Raw genomic sequence first — 21,689 nt, 5'->3', positions numbered from 1 at the left:
TCCCTCAAGCTAACAGAAATGACTAGCTCATTGCCCCTTGCTGAGTTATGTGCCTACCCATGGAGAAGGGAGAATCCAGAACAGCTGCCTGCACGCCACCCAGGCACCTAACTTCTAGGATGCTTCTTCAATGCTCTCTGCTCTCCCCCTTTATGAAATCAATACTGTTTGTGGAAAAATGTGGCAATGCAGAGACTTGCCCTAGCATGCTCCTCGTCTCCTTTACAGGAGCAGAAATCAATAAAAGCTGAACACTGCCAGCAAACAATAGAACGAACCCTGAAAATGGAGAGCTGTTCCTGTCTGGGGAAAGATGCCTGCTTTGCCCAGGCCGCTAGCTTGTGCACCATGCAAATATCAGCCTCCCCCAGTGGCAGTACAAAGAACTCTTCCTCCCGCCCCTGTACACTCATGTCCTCAACATGGCTAAGGTCACACGTCAGCTTTTGGTGGCAGGTCCACTCGTTTGCTCCACTATGATCTAACCCAAGTGTGCAGAAGACATGCACTGAATGAGACTGTCAGTTCTAGAGAAAAATGCTGCTGTCATGGGAATACTGCCAGTATTCTTACAAACTCCGGAAAAGCTTCATCTCTCTGGAATTCTGGGACGTTCTTAGGGTGGGCACTATTCCTCATAGTCTCTAGCCAAGGTACAAGAAGGGTGAATAGTCTTGGTTCCTTATCTCTCATCACTGAACTATCTAGCACATTTAATTTTAAAATGTTGAATTAAATACACATCCTCCTCAGTGGATTGCCGCACCGTTGTTACAGTGCCATTCAAGAAACACCCTCCACCCCACCATTACACTAATGGGAATCAAATCTTTCTGCTGTACTGTGCTAGACACATATCAGTAAGAATAACGCATCCTGATCTGTAATCTGTAGGGAGAAAAAGAATCTTGTCTGTTATCAGCTGGGAATCCTGGGTAATTTCCTGCCTGCATGGCCCTTAGCATATCAGGTCTTCCTAACTATTAAACCTGCCTAATGAGACAGGTGCATTTCATACGCTGTAAATTATGTCAAACACATGCTCTCCCATTGTTACATTGAAGAACGGATATTTTCCACTGGCCAGTCATTCAGCAACACTCAGAGCAGAATCAGGTCTGATACACAGCTTCTGGCCGCTGTAAGGGCACAGAGTGTTACTCATGCACTCTGCTGCTAGCACAGCTCCTTGCTCAACACAAACACAAACAAACTGGTGTAAATGTCTCTCCTACAAACTCTTTCCTGTTTATTATGAGAACAGCCCCAAGAACCAGATTCCTCCTACCTGCCCAGTTGGATGGATGGGAGAACTGCTTGCTGCTCTGCACCGTTTTCATGGCCTCTCCGATGGCTGCGCTGGCTTTCATTCCATTAAGGAGGGAGGCATAGAAGGCATGCACAAACATTTTGGAAGCGGCAACAGGAACAGGCCAGAGTGACACCAGGACACACTGAGCCCCAGCAGCCAGGAATGCCCGTGTCAAGCCAACGACCCCATCAGCAGTGACTTTGCTGTTGGACTCTTGGTAGGAGCCAAGAAACACTAATTTGACAGGAAGCCGCAGATCCAGAACGTCGGCTGCTGTGAGCAGAAACTCCTGGAGAGGAGGGCAGTCTGAGATACTCTCCACATCACTGGCATCATCTTGCATCCGGAGGGATTCTGGAATTGTGTAGGGATTCCCAAAGGAGCTCTTGCTATTGGCTGGGTTGCTATCAGCATTGGGCGTTAGGACCAAGGCAGCCAGCTTCCAGGAAACATGGGTTGCAAAATGGACACACTCTGCCTGAGTGAGTGCGCTCATGACCCTCTCTTTCGTTGCCACGTTGCCAACCAGAGGCTGGCAGCCAAGTAATTCAGATACCATATAGGCCTCCTCTTCTGCAGAGGGCATAGGCCCCCAAAGCCATCTGTCCATCACTGCTGCAGGGAGTTTGGGATTTCCTATGACAGCTGCCATTGAGGTAGAACTGGAATAAGCAGGAGCATTCTTCTTCATAAGGGACTAGAGAGAGAGAGAGAAAATAGGGGTCAAAGAACTGTCTGTTGTAGCCGTGGCCTTGCAAGCATCCTGCCTCCCCACAGGAATGTCTGGGGTGGCCGGGGCTCTGTAACAGCGAGATGGTTTTATCATTAGAACAATGCCTTGCATTTCTTTAGCCTCTTCCATCCAAGCTGTACTCCTTTACATACCGGCTCCATTCGGAGGCAGGTGTGAAAGTAGAATGAATTATATTGTAAAAATAAGAATGGATTAAAGAAATGTTGTATGTACCTTTAAGCAGAAATAAGAAATGTTGAAATACAGGTGCCAGGAAAAGAAACATTAGGCATAAACAATGGTGCTAATGGCGAAACATTAACAGAAGATCAGTAATAGTAAGGAAATAAGATATGCATGTCTAGCCCAGGTAAACGTATCAGATTCTGCTTCCTTTGTTATCTTGTTAAGTTCTCGCCCTTTTAAATGTATAAATAAGATAGTCTGTGTCTTGCATAGTGCTCACATTATCTGGGTGTTATTAGCAGAGCGCTGTGCTAATAAAACAGAGTAGTCTGACAAACTCTGAGTCCTGAGTCTAACTTTGTCACAGGGCAGGATTACTACTTCCTTTTCTGGGCAGAGGAAATGGATCCACAGAAAAGGGAAGTGACTTATCCAAGATCACACTGGAGGTTTATGGCAGAGCCAGCAATATTAACTAAATCTCAACTTCCAGCCTTGTGCTGTAACCACAAGCCCATGCCTCCTCCTCAGTCCAGTCACTCTGTACAGCACCCCAGTAGTTTAATTATCTAGTCTGGCATTGGTGAGCTCTGGAAATGGGGATTCCACAGGATGAAAAGGTCACGTACCTGGTCCAGTAATTGGAGTTCTTAAAGATTTGTGTAGTGTGGGTGCTCCATGTCATGATATGCACACGTCTATGTGCTCTTGTTTGGAGATTTTCATCAGCAGTGTCAGTGGGGGTCCATGCCTGTGCCCTAGATACCCTTGTGCCCCGATCTGAGGGGAGAGAGGGAGGGGTGGACCTGCCACCACTCCCAATCCTTCTCAAGCATGGAAGTAGAAAGAGTCAGACTCCAAGGCGGGGGTGGGGGTGGGCATCCATAGGGACACACATGTCAAAGAACTCCCACTGCTATACAAGGTAAGTAACCTCTCCATCTTCGAGTAATGTCCCTGTCATAAACAGATAGTTAAGGGTTGATGTCTCTTTTACCTGTAAAGGGTTAAGAAGCTCAGTAAACCTGGCTGACACCTGACCAGAGGACCAATAAGGGGACAAGATACTTTCAAATCTTGGTGGAGGGAAGTCTTTTCTTTGTGCTCTTTGTTTGGGGGTTGTTCGCTCTTGGGACTAAGAGGGACCAGACATCAATCCAGGCTCTCCAAATCTTTCTGAATCAGTCTCTCATGTTTCAAACTTGTAAGTAATAGCCAGGCAAGGCGTGTTAGTCTTATTTTTGTTTTCTCAACTTGTAAATGTTCTTTTTTGCTGAGAGGATTTTACCTCTGTTTGCTGTAACTTTGAACCTAAGGCTAGAGGGGGTTCCTCTGGGCTATCTGAATCTGAGTATCCTGTAAAGTATTTTCCATCCTGATTTTACAGAGATAATTTTTACCTTTCTTTCTTTAATTAAAAGCTTTCTTTTTAAGAACCTGATTGATTTTTTCCTTGTGTTAAGATCCAAGGGGACTGGATCTGGACTCACCAGGAATTGGTGGGGGAAGGGAAGAGGGATGGTTAAATTCTCCTTGTGTTAAGATCCAAGGGGTTGGATCGGTGTTCACCAGGAACTTGGTGAAAAAGCCTCTCAAGGCTGCCCAGGGAGGGGAAGGTTTTGGGGGGACAGAAAGTGATCCAGACACTGAAATTTCTGGATGGTGGCAGTGTTACCAGATCTAAGCTAGTAATTAAGCTTAGAAGTGTCCATGCAGGTCCCCACATCTGTACCCTAAAGTTCAGAGTGGGGGAGGAACCTTGACAGTCCCTATGGGTGCTCCACATCAGGAGACTTCTGAGCAGTACTTCCATCGTGGAGAAGGGTGCCAAGGAGGTGGATTCAGTTCAGAACGTAGAACAGACTTGCCGAAAGCCATGTAACTGCATCCAGACCTGACAAGAGTGTACTGCTAGGAAAACATGAACCCAGGACCGGGGGCTGCCCTGTCAGGACAGGTATGTTTTTCAGCAGGGCTGCTGTGCTAGATTGATCCCTGGTGGAATGAGCAATGACTCTTGGAAAGGGAAGCAAGGGGTGGACATGTCAACACCTTGTCATGATGAAATACCGTATATGGTGAGTCAGCCATCAAAGCTCCAAGCTTCCCTATCCTCCTTGCTGAGGTGACGGGTAAGAGGAACTTAGTCTTAAGGGACAGATGAAGGCGGAAACAGTTCAACATACGTTCAAAGGGTTTTTTTTCTCAGGGCATTGAAGATTAAGCTGAGGTCCCGTGGTGGAGTTGGTTCCTTGATGGGAGGGAAGAGGTTGAAGACTTTGATAAACCTTGTTGTGGTTGGGTGGGGTGAAAACTGAAAGTGAGACCAGCCATTCGCATGGCACCGTTGTAGCTGGTGTTGCAAGGTATTTAAAGTACCAGATATGCTAAACATTCGTATCCCCATTTATGGTTGAACCTGTATGCACTAAATTTTTATATTGTTTTGTTTCTGAGTGAAGTTATGTAAAAAAAAAATTGTAAGTTGCACTTTCACGATAAAGAGATTGCACTACAGTACTTGTATGATATGAATTGAAAAATACTATTTCTTTTATCTTTTTTACAGTGCAAATATTTGTAATAAAAACAATACTATAAAGTGATCACGGTACACTTTGTATTCTGTGTTGTAACTAAAATCAATATATTTGTAAATGTAGAAAAAAAATCCCAAAATATTTATAATACATTTAACTTGGTATTCTATTATTGTTTAACAGTGCAATTAAAACTTCAATTTTTTAACTGTTTCACAGTCCTAGTTGCAAGCATAACATATTATGTTGCTCTGGAGGATAGCCTCCTGCGTGGTCCATCTTCCTTGAGCGGTGAGGTTCTGGGAGTGGGCACCCCAATCTATCAGGGAGGTGCCTATAGTGATGACTCTCATGGGAGGGGGTTGCAGGAACAGAACTTCTTTTGTGTATCTTCTCACCAACTGAGAGACTGAAGTACCCTCTGAATAACCGACTCTTGTTTGCATTGACTGTGCTTGTTGAGGGTATAGACAGTTATCAGCCAGGCCTGAAGACACCAAGACTGTAATCTTGCCAAGGGTGTCACAAACGTACAAGCTGCCATATGACCCAGAAGTTGTAGGCAAGGCCATCCTGCAGTTTGTGGGCTTTGAAACAAGGTTGGACATTGTGGTAAATCTGTGTTTGGGCAGGTATGCCCTGGCAGTAGAGGAGTCCAGAGTAGCCCCAATGAAGTCTCTGCATTGAGTGGGTATGAGAGTAGATTATTCTGTGTGGAGGTGGAAAAAGGGCTTTACTGTCTGAGCCTGTAGAAACGAAAGGCCTTTCAGGAGCCAATCATCCAGGTAGGGGAAGACAATTATTCCCATCAGGCAAAGATGGGCTGTGGCAACTGATAGGACCTTGGCAAAGACTCTTAGGATGGTGGAAAGGCTGCAGGGTAGGACATGATACTGACAGTGATCCCTACCTACCACGAAATGTAGGACTCATCTGTGTGAGGGGTGCATGGCGATATGAAAATAAATATCCTGAAGGTTGAGGGAAATGAACCAATCTCCCAGATCCAGAGAAGGAATTATTATTGCTGTGGTTACCATTCTGAACTGCTGATCCTAGACGAAACTGTTCAAAGTCCTGAGGTCCTGAATTGATCTCCGTCCCCCATTGCTTTTCGGGACCAGCAAAAACCTAAAGTAGAACCCCTTTTGGATGAAGTCCAGTGGAATGAATTTGATCAGCCCACTGTTAGGAAGAACTGTATCTCCTTTCTCAAGATATCCTTGTGAGAAGGGTCCCTGAAGGAGGACAAGGTGTTAAGGAGGTGCACAAGAGGGTGTTAAGGAGGTGAACTGAATGGAAAAGACTGTGGAAACCACCTCCAGAATCCATCTCTCTGAGGTGATGAGCTCCCAGGAAGGTATAAAATGGGAAAGACAATTCCCATAAGTGTGGAAGTCGGGGAGGTGCAGCATAGAATCTGAAGCAGAAGGTAGGTTGTGACCCTTGACCAGTCTGAGGACGTCACTGGTTGGGAGGTTGCTGTAAAGGAGCGCCCTTTCTTATGGAATCCGGGCTTCTTCCTAAGGGTTTCAGCCAATTGTGTGGGTGGGTAGTGGACTGAAGGGATCATTGAGCCATCTGCGACCTTGTGTTGTTTTCTTTTTGTTGCAGCTGTATAAATGCCCAGAGATCATAGAGTCACCTGAGAGTCTTTGAGAGAATGGAGAGACCCATCTGTGGTGTCAGTAAACAACTTGGGTTCTGCAAAAGGAAGATCTCTGACACTATTTTGGACCTCCTGGGAGAAACCAGAGGACTGCACCCAAGAAGCTAGGTGCATGAGTACTGCCATAGCCATGGGATGCATAGCCCTGGTGAAATTGTTTTCTCTGATCCTGAGGCAAGAGTTCAGTAAAGGCTAAGAACTTGGAATAATTTGTGAAGACACACTTCGCCATCAGTGCTTGGTAATTGGCTACTCTGAATCGCAAAGAAGCCAAGGAGTAGCTCTTGTGATCAAGAAGGTCCAGTCGCTTCAGCTCTTTGTTAGATGGTGCTGAATGGAATCTGTGCTGTGTGTTCCTCTTATTTGCAGCCTCAACAACCAGATTGTTGTATGTAGCCTACGAGAAAAAATATTCTGAGCCTCTGGGTGGAACACAGTATTTTTTGTCAGCCCATTTGCATGTAGGCAGGATAGTAGCTGGAGTTTGCCATACCGGGCATGCTAGAGCTAACAATGTCATTGATGGGAAAGGCAATCCTGGCCGGGGGGAGATGTATGATGAATGTCCACCAGGGAGCGTTGCAGTTCCTGTATCTCTGCCAACAGAATTTGTAAACTGTCCACTGTACATTTCCTCAGGTCTTGAAAGGCCTTGAAATCATCAGGGTAAGATGGTGGAAGAGACATGATCTCCACCTCCATCTGGTGAAAAGAAGGACTTGTGGGAGGAAGGTGTTTCTTCCTCATCAGCTGATTCCTCCTACACAGTGAAATGCACCGGAGGGACAAGGCTTGAGGTAGCTGGTTGTTGCTCTTGATATTTTTCTTATGAGACCAGGCCCGATAGAACTGGTCGCTGTAGGGGGCCCACAGGTTCAAACATATCCTCTGAGGTGGGGCATAAGGGAAAAGGGGAGGGCCCCAAGGTTGTCCTTGCCAGAGTCTCTGGATATATTGCCTGCTGGGAGTTTCCTCCTCAGGTTGGACCTCCAGGGAATGAGGCAGACGACCCTACTACAGACACCTCAGAGTCAGATGAGATATCATCCCCCATGTCCATCAGAGGAGCAGAAAGTGCCAGTACCAGAGATCAAGTCAGTACTGGGCCCCAGGGAGGTAACTTGTACCTTTATCAGCAAACACGTTCAATAGCTGGCTGGTTCATGAGGCAGCACTAGGGGAAGTCATGTTGGTACCCACTGGAAATCTCTCTCAGAACCCTCAAAGAGTCTGTGTGGGGACCCTGGCATAGATAGAGGGCAAGTAGGTTCTGTAAAATGAGTTGGTGCCTGTGGAGAGTGTCTCTCAGTAGTGGTCAATAGTTGTGATTCATACTCTTCCAAGGTGGAACACAGGCCTGGACAGTCTGGGCACTGAAGATAGGGATCCTCAGGAGTCGGTATGTCAGGTGGAGACAGTACCGAAGAGTGATTGGTATGTGACGAGGATTTAGTCTGGACTCCGGAGTTCTTATGTTTTGAAGGTACCTGGTCCGGCGCCAAGGTTGATGGCACTTTAGGAGGCTTCTCAGTACGTGGCTTCTTTGCCAGTGTTGTGGAATCAGTACCGGAGGGGATGGGCACCTCAGTGATGCCTGTAGTGGGATGTGAGGTCTCCTAGGGCACAGATGGGGGGAGGAGGGGACTTTTCCCTTCTCTTATCCTGTTCTGGAGAATGGGTCGTGTATTCTTTAAAGGTCTGGGTGGTGCTGCAGTGCGTCAGGGTCTTTGCTTACTGCCAGAACAGAGGTGGTGGGTGGGGCTGACATACAACGGGATGGTTTGGACCCTGCGGGTCTCAGCAAGTGAGCGCTCCATTAACTGGGGTTTTATTCTATCCTCCCTCAACCTCTTAGATCTGCTCTTAAATCCTGAGCAGATCTGACATTTGGAGGGGATGTGAGACTCCCCAAGCCAGCAGAGGCAGTTTGAATGTCTGTTGCCGCAGAGGGAGACCTATGGCAAGTCTGGCAGGGTTTGAAGCCTGACATGTTGGGCATAACCTGCACTTCAGACCTTGGGTTGAGGCTCGAGAAAAATTGGACAAAAGGAGAGAGTTAGGGGGACCCCTCCCCCCAACACGAACTGTGCTAAATAACAGAAAACATAAGAGACAGGTGTACCTGAGCCACATGGCCCAGCTAACGGCAGTGCAGTGCTCCATCTCAAGCTGCAGGTGGCTTAGCGGGAACTGGAGTGGTGGCAGATCTGTCCCCCATGAGGGGCCTGAGTGTGTCTAGGACACAGGTGCAGACCGCTGGACACTGCTGATGTAGATCTCCAATGAAGAGCACATGGGCACATGCATATCTTGACGTGGAGCACCCGTAGGGACCCTACTTGAAAAAGAATCCTTTTTCCACTGACTAATCGTTTTTACAGTTAGGAAGTTTTTTATCCCATTCAACATACGTTTTTCCTGTTGACCTTGTTTATATTTGTCAGGTTATGAAATTTAAGGAATCTATTATGAGCTATTTCTGAAACAGTCAGTTCTGTGAAGGGTGAATGAACCAATTCCTGCTTGTAAATCCCTTTGGGATGTTCAGGATGAAAAGTGCTTTACAAAGGATGAAATAAAAATCATTCCTTAGCTGGCAACAGTTGCAGATGACAAAATTATGTAGGTTAGTCAAGACTAGAAAAGACTGTGAGGAGCTTCAGAGGGACCTAACCAAATGAGGCAATTGGGCAGAGTTCAATAAATATTTCTTTCTGTTTTTGTAAAGAAGCACAATGATATATCACATGAGGATGAAATATTTTCCATTCTATTAGTAACTAAGGAGGATTTTAAACATATCTTAGGGATAAATACTTTTAAATCAAAAGGTCCAGATAACCTGCACCCAAGAGTCCTAAAAGAGTTGGCTGAGGAAATCTCTAGCCTGCTGATAATAACTTTTAACAAATCTTGCAATATGGGGAAAATTCAGGAACACTGGAAAAGTGCTAATATTGTGGCAATATTCAAATGTGTGTAATTATAGCATATAAGTATCTTCATGGGGAGAAAATACCAGGTACTGAAGGGATTTTTAATCTAGCAGAGAAAGGCAGAACAAGAATAATGTCTGGAAGCTGAGGCCAGACAAATTAAAATGATAAATTACGCATTTTTTTTTTTAACAGTGAGTGATTAACCATTGAAACAAACTACCAAGGAAGTGGTAAATTTTCCATTTCTTGATGTCTTCAGACTAAGACTGGATGCCTTTCTGAAGACACGCATTGGTCAAATATAAGTTATTGGGTTCAATACGGGTGTAACTGGGTGAAATGTAATCATCTGTGATATACAGGAAATTAGATGATTTAATGATCCCTTCTGGCCTTAAACTCTATGAATCTATATCTAGTGGCTGATGAAGTTCACTGCTGACAAACACAAAGTAATAGACACTAAAAGGAATCATCTGACTGATCCATATGCATTGCTGGGCTCTAAATTAACTGGAGCTGGGTGTCACTGCAGTCAGGTCAATAGAAACCTCTGACCAACAAATGTGCTGTGGCAGTTCAATATCAAGTACTGGCCAGAGACAGAGACAGATTGACTCCTGGGGGCTAATCCAGAATGGGAAACTCCAAGTCATCTACATCAACAGCAATGATAAAATCAGGCCCATCCTCCTATTTAGACAACTGTTTCACACGGCAATAATGCAGGATGTACCATGGGACTCTGTTCTGAGCAATCGGACCAAGATCTGTGGCATTCTTTGATGGTATAATGTTGGCCTTGAACTCCCCATAGACTTTTGGGCTTTTAGAAGCAGAAGGTTATTGCCATATATCAATGAAAATGGTATTTCCCCAGGATTTGCTTAAAGTATCAGCTTTGACCTGTGCCCTCAATGTTATGAGAAATCAGTGGCCAGCGCCACAGGGGAACAGGCAGGCAGGCAAACATATGAGCAGATTGCTAGGATGTGATTAACTCACCAGGGAAACTCAGTTTAGGTCACTCAGTCTGCATGGGAGCTCAACCCACCCAGAACCTCCAGTCTAGTTAAGAAAGAAATCCCAGCCACTGCCTTGACATGATCTGTGATCTCCTTGGGGTAGGGACCGCGCCTGATTCTGTTCTGGAAAGCATCAAAGTACACTGTTAGTGCTCAGCACATTCAGCACCAGTGCCCTGGAAGTTGGTAGGTTTGTGATTTCCATTTTCGTAGCCGCTGGAAGAGACAATAATCCCTGCGGTTCAGTCTGGGGCCCTTGCAGGGTGAGCCTTTACAGCATGGAGCGGCTTCAGCTCTCACATGGCATGGATGGGGCCCCTGCATGTCTCACACCTCCCAGCAGGAGCATTGGGAGCGTGGGGCTGGAGCGGTACCTTGGAGTTGGGGTTCAGTGACTGGATGGATGGTACTGCGATGAGGCTGAAGCGCTCGTAGAGGTACTCATTCGAGGAACTTCCTTTCAGGAGTGCGAAGGGGATAAGGTACAGTTCTCCCTCTAGAACTAGTATCAGCTGGCGATGGCGGCCGACTGGACCACTGGAATGCATCAGACCCTGAAGAGGAAAGACACACAGGCAGCTCAGTCCCCTTCTCTATACAGCCAAAGAAACACTCCATGCTCAGGCCCTGCTGTAAGTGTCAGGCTTCCTAGCTCCCAGAATCAGCAAACCTGAAACATGTTTTAAAACTGCTATTCAGCAGAGCACATTTGACCTCGGATGCAACACCTATCACCCTGGCATGTTTGCACTGATTAACAATTCATTCATGAACAGAAGATCTCTAGCTAGATACACTGGACTGGGTTCTACATCTTTGCTGCAAAGATCTCGGTAGGCACAAGCAGCTTTAGGAAAGTTAGTCAATCTCCAGCCTTGTCATATTACAACTACCATTCCCACTTAAATTCAAACCTTCCTATTCACTGGAGGATGCAAAGGCTCACACTTGGTCTCTGCCTCATCACTAGTCTCCTAAGCTACGTCTGAAACTATTTGCTGGCTCACTAATCTGGACTTGGTCCAGAAGTTGGTCCAATAACAATATTACCTCTCCCACCTCATCTCGTTAATATCTTGGGACCAATATGGCTAGAACAACATTGCATAATCTGGATTTGGTTCTTTGAAAGTTGCTAATCTCCTCTCTTGCTATGCATAAAATAACTAACCGCCCCTCCCACTTCCACAAACATTGGCCCCATGTGATGCTGTATGAAAGGAACATGACCATTTATATCATTAATATTGCCACTGTTAGACAATTGCAACAAATCTTTTACAAAGTATACCACTGTAAGATGTCAATGGAAAAATTATGATTTGCTGAGTATGATTATCATGTTTGTATGCATGTATCATCTTTGTATCTAAAGTTACGAATACTGACTATGTACCAGTATTTCAAATGTGTTTGCTCCTGGGGTAACACCCACAAGGTAATTTACATCCAGTTTAGCCAGCACATTCTGAATGGATCATTCAAACTGATGGCCCATTACAGAACACAGTGGGCCATAGAGCTTGTCCCAGCCTGGTGAGCCTTCCTGTGGACACTTTAGCCAAAATAGGGGTAATGGCTGCTCCTATGAGTCATCAAAGCATGCAAGGCCATGTGACCTGCTCATGTGACCCTGGACTCCATCTTGTGCCTATAATTTTCCACAAACTAAGACTGAGAGCAGTCCCTCCACATGGGAGAAAGTAAAAAAAAACAAACCCACCCTGGAAACGTGGCATCTTATGCTGTGACCCACTGAGGCATAGTGACACTCTCCACACAGAAAGAACATGTTCTTTTGTGCTGCACCTCTGGAGTTTATGAAGCACTTTGGATGAGAGAGTGGGGGTGGGAGAGTGTAGGAGGGATCTAGATGCACAGGAGAGAGTGGCATTGAGACAGCTGGTCAAAAATGGAAAGGTTTTGCATAAACATGTTCCAGAAAGAATTCTTTTGCTGTCAAAATTTGAAATTTTGATGAAAATTTCAGTTCACTAGAGAGCAGCAGGTGGGCATCAGCAATATTTTACAGCTGCTCATTAGTACTTCAGCTCAGTAAAACTTCTGCTTGCCGCCTGCATGTGGCAACTGGAGAGGGCACTGCATGTAATGGGAATTCTCTGTTTCTCATTCCCCTCGCTGCCCAGAGGCTGTGGTGCTCATCCTTGTTCGTTTCCTGCACATCCTCTCTGTTGCATTCTGTATGTTCCCTTAGCCTCAGTCCTCACATTTGTGACCTGTGTGCTGCAGGTTTCATCATTTATATTATTCCTCAGCTGGACGGTGACTGACACTGCCCCATGCAAGAGTCACAATGGTCTGCATTTTTAAATAGCTTTATTTTGAGAACCTTCCCATAAAGAATTGTAAAATCAATCACCCCCAGGAGTGGGGGTGGATGGGTAAAATAAATCCCAGGCCTCACGTCCACATGACCATTGTCAAGATACTCAACACTCCTCATTCTGATAGCACAAAGAAATGACACTACCAAATGCACCAGCAGTGGGACTCCCACTCAGAGATTCTGCAATTGCATGCTTAGCAGATGTTGAAACAGTAAGTTACAAACCCAAGCACTGCTAAAAATGTCAGACAGGCACTTTGCCCTTCTCCACAAAACTGGGCAAAGCTTTTCAATACTTCGAATCCAGCCCTGAAAAATCAGTGAGGGCAGGTGCCACCTCAGTTACTGTTTCCAATGAACCCAGGTCCTCAGGGTGCCAAGAACCTGGACAAGGCGCCCAGTTATACGTAGCTGTTAATTCATTAGCGCTACTCATCCGCACTAGGATGTTAGGAAGACAACTTTCTCTCCCCCACCGAGTATGGACTCGGCACATTTATCTGCTTGCTGTTAGTATCCCCTCCTCTAGTCTCCAGAAGGTTTAAATGGAAAGAGACAGACAGGTTGTCATCAAACATAAGAACATAAGAATGGCCCTATTGCGTCAGACCAAAGGTCCATCTAGCCCAGGATCGTGTCTTCCGACAGTGGCCAGAGCCAGGTGCCCCAGAGTGATTGAACAGAACAGGGAATCCTCAAGTGATCCAGCCCCTCTTGCTCATTCCCAGCTTCTGGCAAACACAGGCTAAGGACATCATCCCTGCCCATCCTGGCTAGTAGCCACTGATCCCTCCCCCGTCGGCCCATTCCCAGCTTCTGGCAAACAGAGGCCAGGGACACCAAAACAGACCAAGACACAAAGGGCACATTCAGTAGCTGCTGCCTCTGGTCCTATTTAAGGATGTAAAAGTGAATTAATTCCATTTTAATCCGTTTCATCATGTTTTATTGAAGAAGACCAGAAACAGCACCCCAAAGTGAGCAGCTCTGTAGATCACATACAGCTTAGAACAAGAAGCACTGAAACAGCATCTACACCACACAAACTAAAAGCAGCAAAACTGATCTCAACCACAGAACGGACAACAATTTGCTGAGCAAACAGATGCCTCAATGTTAGAGCAGCAGGTTTAGTATGGGCCTTTAAATCAACATTTCATTTAAACTTGAGGCCTTTAGCACATGCCCAGATGGGACTTTAGCTTCAACTTGACCTGATTTTGGAATTAACCAGTTCAACGTGTGTTGCTGTATTTCCCTTGAGACCTCTTGTTCTTCCCCAAGCGTGAGCCAGGTGTTCAGGATTCACTGGCAGGATGGAGACCAGGGCTCAGCACTCAGGACTATAATTTCTTTTGAGTGACACCGTTTTAGCTGCCATCAGACATAGCGAACATCTGTTTTGACAGGAAAAAGACAGCTACTCATGCTGCTCAGCAAATGAAGATAAAACTGCCCCACTCCATTCTGAGTGGAATTCTGAATTACACTCCAAGCTCCCCAAACATGTACCTCTTCCTAATGAAAATCCTGGCTCCCGCACAAGCAGCACTGGACATGGCTTTCTCAAACATTTTGCCTTGTATTGTGTAGGTAATAACCTAGAGAACCCCTCTGGCTCCAGACAGATGCATTGTTCTTGGGAGGAATAACACTCACATTCTGCCTCTCTCTCAAATGATTGACCTACTTTGCCCCTTTTTAGATTCCTTGATTTAAAGACAATTTCATTCTCCCATTCCCACTGAACGGGAGGCTGCAAGATCTCCTTTCTAGAAGTGTCTCTTTCCCTTTCTGAACAGTTCATGGCCTGACTTGTCAAATGAAAAAACAAACCCCTTTGAATAAAAAGGGGTTTGAAAGCAGCACACAATGACTGGGCCTGCATGTGCTGAGTAACCAGGGAGCCTGAGGGAAAGCACTGGATGTGCGTACATTAGGACAGATGGCCTTGGTGCATTTCATTGCTTTTGCCGAGTCCTCCACAAACAGTTCGGATGATACACCTCTGTCCTGACCCACAGCTCCCCCATCCCAGGCCTGAGCCTCTGAGCAGAGATTTCAAGTCATGACATGCAGCAGTTTTTAATGCTGATAACTGTACTTCAGATTGAGACCTACTGATCTCACTTCACTGATGACTTGAAGAGTAACAGGAATCTCCTGTGGGATTCTCTAAGCTTAGCTCACAGACCACAGCAAAAACCAAGCAACATTAATAAGGGTCTTAAATTCCCTCTGGCCGCCACCCACTGTTGGAGGCAAAGCAACAGCTAAGGAAGGGTAAGCCACAATGGAGGCAGGCTAGACACACAGGTAGGCGGTTAGAGAGAGAGAGAGAGAGAGAGAGCAAGAAACTTTCCCATGTGAAATGGGAATAAAACGGCAGAAGGAAAAGAAAGATTTTCTTTTAAGAGGAGTTAAAAATAGTCACTGACCGTGCTGTTTTTCCTGCCCTCCTTGCAGCTCTATAGCTCACCCTGCTCCACCGACTGGAGACAAAGATACAGGGTCAGTCACTCTGACATCCAGCTGCCTCGGGAGCCTTCCTGAGAAAAATGTCCTCTCCATTCTGACATATTGTTTACAAGCACCAACGGCTCCTTGAGGGAGGCCTCCCCCTGCACACTGCCTGTGGTGAACCAGCCTGCGTGCTCTGCAGCTAAATTTACCAGCCTCTGCTCAATCTTGCCTCTCTCTGCAGAGACCAAGTTGACAAGCAGTAGCTTCCCACCAGGGGGTTGTTGTTTTCCAGAAATTTTTTTTTTATATATTCCGTTTGACTTACTGCTCCAGGAGCTTTAGCTGCAGGCAACATAATGAGACTACCTAAGCCATTGTGACATGTGCCTAGCAGAATTTTCCATTTGTATGGGAAACCCCCAGGGTTTAATATTTTTTCATGATAGCTGCATGTGTGTTAGGGAAACAAATAAAATTATGAGGCTCATTTGCATTTCACATTCCTCCAAGAGCTATTTTCAGGGGCGAGTTTAAACAAAAAGAAGCTGTTCAATGAAAGCAATGGAGGCAAAGGTTTGAACAGCAAAGCATGGGATCCCGTGCTCTGCATCAGGCCAAGCACATGAACACCACTGGCAGCCATGGGGTTCCAGGTCCCAGCACAGGATGGTGGCTGTAAAGGCCACGTAACTGTTTGTCTTGGTGGCTGATGAATTGCTGGGAGTATGACTGAACCATTGGGCACCGGCAGTGGGGTCAGCCGCTAAAATGCTGACAAGCTGCTGGTCTGGGTGGTCCCTCTTCTTAGCAATCACTGCGCTATGGACACCAGTGAGGCGCTGCCGGTAACAGGATTGGACATCTGGGCAGAGACGGAGCTGCCATTTGCTGAGGTGATGCATACATGGGCTGCCACCTCTGTCCATCCCCCCTAGGATTAGTTATTGTAATGCTGGGCAGCAGGCTCTCCAAGGCTTTATCTGCAGCCCCTAATCCCGGGGACAGCAGCCACAGGGTACTCCGAGTCAGTCCCATGAAATTACAACACAGGGCCCAGCCGTGATGCTCCTCAGGCTGGAGGGAGATAGCAGGTGCCAAGAACACTGGAGATCCTGTTAGAGATCCACTGCCAGCCTAGCCCTAGTCCTTTGGACAAAAGCTGAAGTGCAGCTCCCAGATTTAGCTTATTCCAGGCCCTCGCAGAAGCCAGCACAGAAAGCCTGCCCAGCAAATGGCTCCTCTCAGAGCTCTCTAAAGGTTAGGAGCCTTGCACCAGAATCATCACCAGTAACGTTACTCCCCTCCATGAAAGTAGGTTCCGCCTTCCAAATTGTAGCCCATCGGGCTAGCTTGCCTTCATTATAGTCACTGCTCTGCCTTCATTATATTCTGTTTGCATTATATTCAGCGGTAATGCAAGGAATCTATAGGTCTGTACCCTGTGAGATATTACCTCCAGCAGTTAGCATAAGGCTTGAGGCCCATGAATTTTGGCACAGATAAATGATCTAATGGTCACCCCTGAGTTTTGGGGAACTGAAAATAAGGTGTGGAAGGGGGATATTGACCATAGTGACACCTGCCAACCACAGAAACATGAGTAAACATCCGGAGATGACTAACCACAGGAGCATTAGACATGGTGGCATCAGCATAACATACTATAAGAGTTGCATCCCAGCCTAGGGAGAAAGACGTAGCCCTGGGAGGTGCCAGAATAATGGCCACTGATGATGAGAGGGGAGGTGATGGTGATGTGGAAGATGATGGCTGACATTTCAGGTTGTTCTACAGGAGATGGTGAGAGTATATGATGTGCAGATGTACATTCTGTAGTATCTCTATCTACCTTACTGAGTTGGGGTGTTTGTGACTGAGATAAATGTATTAATAAACTATTTGCAAATACAGAAGGCTCCTATAGAGAGAGTGTTGCTGCTGTGCACATAATAATTTGAATAATACTGGGCCTGATCTTGGGACAAATATCTGCCAACCTTCAAAGTGAGAACTTGGAATTCTTAAGTAATGTAATTAGTACATAATCTATAGATCAGGCTACAGAATCCTGGCCATGTTCTCTAGGAATTTCATGCATTGGTGCGGGAGTACGGGGGAGCTTACAGTGGCAGGCGCCGGGCCCAGGCTCCTGGCAGTTACACCTCCAGCTATGAAGCACTTTGTACAGGCAGGACCAATGTGCCAAAAAAGCCACTCTCTCTAAAATAACCCTGTATCCCAGAGACTCCCTGGGGGTGGCTGGGAATTGTTTCTCTCCTCAGACGGCCAGCATTGTGCTCCAGCACAATCACGTGCCTGTTCTCCCTGCTGTCCTAGCTTTAGAAAAGAGCATTTATGTCTGAAAAATTACCCTCATCTTGTCTGCGTAGAGACTCAAGAAGGGAGAGTGGACCCGGTGTTTTCCCTGTTGAGTTATTGCTTTGTGACACTGGAACCTGCTTGAGGATCTCAGACACCAGGTGGTCTGAAGTTCTGGGTATGATATAACACTTTGCATTTGGTAAAGCTTGCTATTAATTAATTACTAACTAGCTGTATAAAGAAAAAAAATCCACAGTTCAGACATTCCCCCTCTCTCTGTCGTGCTGCCATGCAACCAGATCCACACCTCCCTGAAGAAAGTGGAGTAACCGGAATCACAGGAAAAGTAAATGACTTTGATAATCAAATACAACTTGATACAGGGACTTCCTGTGGATCACAGATGCCAGTGGACAGCGCATTTTAAGGTGCCTGAATTGCAAAGGATCAGCAGCTGACCACAATGAACTGATAGCCTGGTCTCTAGATGTCAAACAGCTCACTGGGAGTTAGTAGCTAGAGTGAGAAATCTCTGGTGACACCTAGAACCAAACCACTGACACCTTCCCACAAGCCCTAATGGTGGCAGTGCTGGCTGCTTGGGCAGCTCCCCAGAAATGCTGTTTGAGTTTTGGGAAATCTCATGGAGAATTTTTACCATTACTGTGCATCACACAGACATCTAGCCAGAAATCACTTTCCCACCCCTGCCTAATCACACCTGAGTCTGCGCTCACCTCACCACAAGTATTTCAACCAGGAGCAAACCAGAAGCTTGGAGGCAGCCCCAAGCATCTGAGCAGCACCCAGATACCACAGCAACTGAAAAGTGTTGGAGAGGTGAGGGTGGGTGTTCCCAGGGCTGGCACCCTCTAGCTGAACAGACTGCAGCAGAGCCAGAGAATCCACTCCAGAGTCGATGTTCAGGTAGCAGTGACCCCAGCGATCTGGAAACTCAGCAGGCCCCCACTGCTGCTCCTCGTAGCCTATTTTGCAGGTGCAAACGGCTCCAGCTCCTGTGAGGCTCAGACTGGGGCTGATGAGATGTTTCATGATGGCTGATGTACGCGACTACACTATGCACTTCTTAAAGATCAGTCCAAGTGTGGCTGCCTTCCTGACAGCAAAGGACAGCATGTTTCAAGGAAGCCGCCAAGGCAGCGCTTTCCCCTTAAGCAAAAATTAAATCAAATAGCGGCGTAACGCCTAAGGTAAAATATTATTCCATTCCGCTTTTCAGATTCTCTGACCCAGGCCCTTAACAACATCACAGCTGCTAAACAAAGACAGTTGTTCAAATAATTATGAGCACTGCATAAAGGGGCTAATCTCTTTAGTCTTGAAGTGTCTGTGATTTATAATCTCAGACTTTTATTTTCAATATTTTTATTGAAAGGCTGAACACACAATTCTATATTCTGTCTAGGAAACCTGCGGCTGGCTTCCCGGGTCGGCTCACTTTGACAGTGCAGCACTGCCCCCTAGTGGACAGATCACATAGCAGCTGCACAGGGAAATCCGGGTACCAGCTAGCACAGCTCTCTGGCTTTCATATAAAGTGGGAGAATTAAGACCTGTAGGAAAAAGAAAAATGGGGAAAGGGGATTCTGACATTCACAGGCTCCCTGCATCTCTTAGGAAAGAGGTGTCACTACTCTGAGTAACAAAAATACACCAATTAAATCCCTCCTGCAAGAGAAGTCAGGAATGTAGGTGAGATGACCGTGCCCCTCACTAACTCTTCCTGCAGCGAACCCCCAAAGCTTGTGCAGTCTGTCTCACTCAGCTACTGCCCCCATCGTGTACTATGCAGAATCACTGCAGACTTTCCTGATGCTTCAGCACAATTCCAGCTGGCAGATAAACCCAGACCTCTCCTCTCTGATGAGGGGGAGGTTTAGGTTGGACATTAGGAAAAACTTTTTCACTAGTAGGGTGGTGAAGAACTGGGATGGGTTACCTAGGGAGGTGGTGGAATCTCCTTCCTTAGAGGTTTTTAAGGTCAGGCTTGACAAAGCCCTGGCTTGGATGATTTAGTTGGGTTTGGTCCTGCTTTGAGCTGAGGGTTGGACTAGATGACCTCCTGAGGTCCCTTCCAACCCTGAGATTCTATGATTCTATGATGAGACATTGTTGTGAAATTGTTCTCAGCTCTTTAGGTCACTGTGATTGTGTAACATCTAAACATCCCACAGCAACATCTCAGCAGGCACCTGAAGTCACTCCCTGTCTACAGCAGTGGTGTGTGCATGTCCTCTTCTTGAGAGATTTCTCTCCTATGCCTTGTCCACACTCCGCATTCCCAGCAGGTCTCTCGCACACGGTGCTGCTCCCAAGCACCCCAGATTGGTTGGGCCCTTTAACAGCATGTGGCTGTAGCAATGAGACCATATGGTGTGATTCTACTTGTCAGCTGTCTCCTGTTCTCCCCCTTGCTCACCAGCACCAACAGCTCTCCCTGCATTGTACACTCAAGATCAGCCTGACAAGAGTGCCCAGAAACCTCACACCTCCATGTGCCCCAAACCACCAGAGTGACAGCACTATCCTGTCTGAGCTCCAGCACAGCCAGCAACCCAACCTGTGCCCAGCAGGGAGCACATCCCAGCAGCATCTACTCACGGCCTGTGCCTAGGGCCCTGGCTAGCACTTTCTTACTGGCTATGCCAGGCTCTTGTAACACAGCATTGCGGGATGGGTGGGGAACGGAGAGGAGGACGAGGCTTTCGGGTCTACTCAGACTCACACCATTCGATATACAGAAGCCTAAGGAAACCTGGGGTGAAAACACCCTTCACATGGCAGTGCACTGGAGAATGCAGGCTCTGGGGATTCACCGACTCCGTCAGCATGTTGTTTAACAGCATTAAAGGAAATGAGAACTACCCTGTGGTGGTATAACTTGCATGGCTTTGCAATAGGTGTGGAGTGTAAATCAGGACAAGCTAGTATGGCCTCAGTAAGCCTCTAGTTAGAATGCTGTCTGCAGTTCTGGTCACCTGTTTCTCGGAAGGACAGAGCTGAGACTGAGATGGCAGGGCAGGGGACAGCCAGGTTTGGGCTGGGGTTAGGGGAAAGGAATCACCTTTGGCCTCTCTCAGCCTTGAGGAAGGGAATTCTGGGGGATCTAATGAGGGTGCAAGAGGAGCATCAGAAAGGAGAGTTGCAGAAAGGCTGGGGAGCAACCTTAGAGTCAGTCCTGGAAAGTACAAGGTCAGTGGGCTGACAAGCAGGAGTTAACAGCAGCGACTGGCTAGCAGTCAGCAATTCCACGGTGGCGTACTCCAGGGCTCTGCCAACAGTAGCTATCCACCTGCACGGCCCAGGAGAGGGGTAAGGGAACATCCTCACTATGCAGATTGTCATTTATGTTTGAGGCAGCACCTCGACCTACCCATCAGGATGGGTGTGATACAAACGCAGAATAAAGCATGAGCCCTGCCCCAAAGAGCTTAAAGGCAAACAGACAACAAGCAGGTGAGGGGAGAGCAAAGATCCCGCACACATGCAAAGAGGTCAGGGAGTGACTAGCAAAAGGCTTCTTTATTTCAACCTTCTTTTACCCTGGGCCTGCTTGCTACATGTTCCGCCTTTAACCTCGGGTGTCGATTCTCGTCTATCACTAACTCGAGCCTCTTCAGAGTTTGAAAAGGGATGGAAACCAGGAGCCCAGAGAGGGGACGTGACTTGCCCCTGGTCACTCAGCAAGTTGCTGGTAGAGCTGGGATTAGAATCCCAGCCCCCGGATTCCTCACCTGAGTTCAGGCAGAGATCTGGTTAGTCTGGTAGAATCCATTCCATACCAATTGTGTGACATCTCATTACATCCGCTCCGTGTGATGTGCTCCTGCGTATGAGCACCGTGGCACTATGCTTCATGTGGCACCTTTCCGATTCTCTGCATGTGATTAACTGATACCTGGAACACCCCATCACACATCCAGCATGCAACCAACCCCTCTGCATGAGACACTCCACACATCCCATACCTGCTGCATGGAACACCCTGCCACAGAGCACCCTGTCTCTGAAAAGATGCAGCAGAAATTCACAGGCTCAGAGATGGGCAGTAAAAACATCAAGAGCCCTGGAGAGGCTCTCTGGTAAACACACAACATGGGGGAAAGCTGAGGAACCTAAGAAGACAGTAATA

General features: G+C 46.8%; 1 protein-coding gene and 1 long non-coding RNA gene across 3 annotated transcripts in view; one reads left to right on the top strand and one right to left on the bottom strand.

Annotated features, from left to right (window-relative positions):
* The window catches only part of LOC123350831, a 63,898-nt gene extending 55,045 nt beyond the window's left edge, over positions 1–8,853 (top strand). The window contains exon 4 of the long non-coding RNA XR_006573846.1: positions 6,386–8,853. This is a non-coding gene — a long non-coding RNA (uncharacterized LOC123350831). The remainder of the gene's footprint in view (positions 1–6,385) is intronic.
* TTC28 (tetratricopeptide repeat domain 28) overlaps positions 1–21,689 on the bottom strand; it is a 480,542-nt gene that overhangs the window by 14,396 nt on the left and 444,457 nt on the right. For both annotated transcript variants that reach the window (XM_044989608.1, XM_044989609.1), the window contains exons 15-16: positions 10,779–10,958; positions 1,289–2,009 (exon numbers count right to left, since the gene is read on the bottom strand). In XM_044989608.1, coding sequence (XP_044845543.1) covers positions 1,289–2,009; positions 10,779–10,958 — 901 coding nt within the window. The remainder of the gene's footprint in view (positions 1–1,288; positions 2,010–10,778; positions 10,959–21,689) is intronic.

This window comes from Mauremys mutica, chromosome 16 (assembly GCF_020497125.1).
Source record: "Mauremys mutica isolate MM-2020 ecotype Southern chromosome 16, ASM2049712v1, whole genome shotgun sequence".
NCBI classification, from domain to species: Eukaryota; Metazoa; Chordata; order Testudines; family Geoemydidae; genus Mauremys; species Mauremys mutica.
This window is presented reverse-complemented; position numbering and strand designations above follow the sequence as displayed.